Source organism: Dipteris shenzhenensis, chromosome 16, assembly GCF_047967505.1.
Source record: "Dipteris shenzhenensis isolate YYH24624 ecotype China chromosome 16, Dip_SZ_1.0, whole genome shotgun sequence".
Taxonomy (NCBI): Eukaryota; Viridiplantae; Streptophyta; class Polypodiopsida; order Gleicheniales; family Dipteridaceae; genus Dipteris; species Dipteris shenzhenensis.
In genome coordinates this window covers 44787204-44790273 of record NC_141611.1, presented here as the reverse complement: position 1 = coordinate 44790273, position 3070 = coordinate 44787204, and the positions used below count along the sequence as shown (strand labels likewise).

The window sequence follows — 3070 nt, the reverse complement described above, 5'->3', positions numbered from 1 at the left end:
ATCGAAATCATGTTATCCATGTCTCGCTCAAATTACATGTGCGAGCAAACAAAAAAAGTCGGCAAATCAAAAAGTTCCTCAACAGCTCATTGACTACAAGCAACTCGATGTATTCTTTAATAGTTGTTGCTTCAGGTGTGAGGTTTAAATTGATGAAACGCTACGTTATAGCTATTACTACTGTTGTCACGTCCATATTCACAATATTCAGTCAAACTGTTAAAGCTCAAATTCTGTGTAATACGGTTTACAATATGAACACTTGTGACATTGCCTTTGCTGTGTAGATTTGAGTAAAACTAGGGCTTGAAACTGGTGTAAGCTATATCTTTGGCTCGCCAGTCACATTAAAACTGAAGAGTACAGTGGAGTGTCTTCTCAAGTAGATGGATTCACAACACGGCAATCCTTACGGATTTCTCCGTCTGCATCTGTTTTGATCCCAGCATTTCCCATTTTGACCATGGAAATGGCGAAATTGCTGAAGAAGGCCGCCTCATTAGTGGCATAGTCTAGGACGATGGCTTTTGTTTCGGGGTCCGCGAACAAGGCCTGATCGGACGAGAATACACCTTTGCCTTGCGCGATGTCTATGTAGTATCGATTGTCAAAGGTTTTCCCAGTGGAATCCAACGATACGCCTGCGCTATGGTTGCGATTGTGTTGAGGGCATGTAGCCCGTAATGTCTGTGCGAAACTGTCTTCGATGGTGGGGTCGATGTCGTTGAGCGTGTCGAAATGGAATAGCCGAGTGTTGAACGATGAGCAGTGGGAAAATCCTAAGGAGTGGCCACCTAGCATCGTTCGAAGCTTGAGTTTCAGAATCGAGATATTATAAGATAACGTAAGATGCCACTAAAAGACATAACAGGAGAGCTCAGGGGATTGCACCTGACAGTGTCACCATGTCTACTTTTGAAAGGTTTCTTAGAGCAAAACTTTGTGTGAGCTGGGAGACGTTGAACGTTGGAGCGGGCAACCCCCTTGTCTCTGAGGCATTAGACACCCTGCCGTCCTTGCGTCCTTTTAGCACTGACCAACGAGGCCCCCCCGACTGCACCCGGTAAAGAAAGAATGAAGTATGGTCAGTTGTAGGATAATTTCGAAATTGTGGAAAAGAGCTTCGCGGGATCGAATGCTCCAACAGCATATGGCACACCTAGTCCCGCATTCGATATCCACAAACAGCTAAACACATAGATAGAAAGTGAACTCTTAATGCGCGATGCAAGATAATGCAGATCACGTAAAGACCTTGGCTACGTCCTATATAGTGTCAAGACGGAAAAGCGACGAAGTTTGATTCTGGTTTTCTAAAATGTACAAAACATCTTCCAAACGTTAAGACGAGCAAGAGTTAGAAGTGGTAGAGCGGAGTTAAATAAAGAAAGGAAAGACGTGTAGAGAAGATCATTACAGAAGGATAGAGAAACGAACCAAGGCTACAGCATCACGTGCAGCGATGGCGAGAATGTCAGCGCAGGACACCACGTCAGGGCAGACCGACTCAATCTTAGTTTTGGCATTGTCAATCACGTAGAAGGCATGGAGCGAGACGTTAGGAGGCGCATCCTTCTCTGCCGTGTTGTTCGAGGTGGAGTTGATGAGAATGGATCCGTCACATCCCTGCAAAATGGGCCAAGAAGATTAAATCTACGTGAGGCGAGACCAAATCTAAGTGCAGACGCTTCAACGGGACTACTAGAGACAGAGAGTGTCCAAAAGGAACCTCGATGAAGCAGTCGTGGAAATGCATGCGGAGGAGGCCAGCAGGAACGGTGCGATCATGCTTGGAGGCACGTTTAACGGCGCGGTAGACGTATTTCTCGAGGTGAGGGCAGGAATGGCGGTAGTGATCGACAGTGAGCAGAGAGGAGGAGGCAAGGGCGAGGTGGGAGAGGAGGAGGAAGGCGAGGGGGAGGGGGAAGTGGGCAGCCATGGCGATGGGGCTGAGACACAAGGTGGCAACAGCGGAAAGCGCTTGATCTGTTTGTTGTATAGCAGCTAAGATGATCTGTTGGCTGCGCTGGCTTGAATTATCGATTGCTTATATAGTGCAGTGCGGAGAGCAACGACGTACTCTCCTCTGCCTTCACGTTGACGTTGCTTAACGCCCTTGACATCCTCCTAACAACACCTTTACACCTTCGACATGACTCCCCATCTTTCATTTTGCTGGTCCTCCTAGTCAAAACTCGGCCCTTCACGCTTCCTCTACGTCCTAATTAGCCCACACAATACACACCACTCTAACCACGCACCTCCTCAGCTGAGATGATCGCCCCCATCGATCCCATGACATGGCATCTGAGGAAAACAAGGACTACTAGAATCGGATATAATTTCCACCACCTTGCCTCATCATCGACCGGCATTGTGCAAGGTACCCATCTCTGCATGAGGTCACCGTGTGTCGATGTCGGACAAAAACTTTCCATGAGACCAATGCTTGCATGGTAGGCATGATGGGATCCCCGTCCCCATTGCACTTAGGGGTCATGCATGTTTACAAGGTATCTTTAATCAACATCAACCATGTAACTTGGTGGGATCAGATGGTGCAACCTCCTTATCAATGCCTACATATTGGTAGGCACCAATATGGGATGTCCTTCTCAACACCCAAGCCCATCATACAGTTAGGGAGGCGCCACTCATATGATGCTATATATACTTTATGGACTCTTTCAAATCCTCAACATCAATGATCATGTAACTTGGGTCGATCCGATGGTCCAAACTCCTCATCAATCCCTATAATTGTGGAGCGTAGAACTAAATTCACTTTTCATTCTCTAACCAACAAACCGATGTACTCCCTTGCTACCGAACCCCTATGTGACCATTTCTATATCATGTCTACTATGTTCTCCAATTCCTATGTTCCTCCCAAATCTCGAGAGGGGGAAGGGGGAACATTATCCCATATTACCATCTGCTTTCGATGAAGGTGTACATAATTTAAACAATCCATTCACACAATGTCATGTATGTCCATGGCTTAAACATTTACCATAATATGCAATCTCAAGTGATCTTTTCCAAAGTACAAGGAAATAAATTTATGTGG

At 46.2% G+C, this 3070-nt stretch overlaps 1 protein-coding gene across 1 annotated transcript; it reads right to left on the bottom strand.

Moving 5' to 3' along the window:
• Nucleotides 1–242: 242 nt before the first annotated feature.
• LOC147893022 (peroxidase 66-like) lies at nt 243–1998 on the bottom strand. The gene is made up of 4 exons (XM_087387068.1): nt 1730–1998; nt 1438–1626; nt 892–1054; nt 243–794 (listed from the first exon to the last, which is right to left on the bottom strand). Exons 1-4 carry the CDS (start codon nt 1937–1939, stop codon nt 379–381), a joined length of 978 nt encoding a protein of 325 aa, XP_087243194.1. The 5' UTR covers nt 1940–1998; the 3' UTR covers nt 243–378.
• Nucleotides 1999–3070: the final 1072 nt, after the last annotated feature.

Bases quoted from the DNA above. Each gene is read 5' to 3' on its own strand.
- LOC147893022 (XM_087387068.1), bottom strand. From the start codon at position 1,939: ATGGCTGCCCACTTCCCCCTCCCCCTCGCCTTCCTCCTCCTCTCCCAC. The intron at 1,627-1,729 runs GTTCCTTTTGGA...CCCATTTTGCAG, and splicing joins TCCACGACTGCTTCATCGAG to GGATGTGACGGATCCATTCT. The intron at 1,055-1,437 runs GTTCGTTTCTCT...TACCGGGTGCAG, and splicing joins CACGTGATGCTGTAGCCTTG to TCGGGGGGGCCTCGTTGGTC.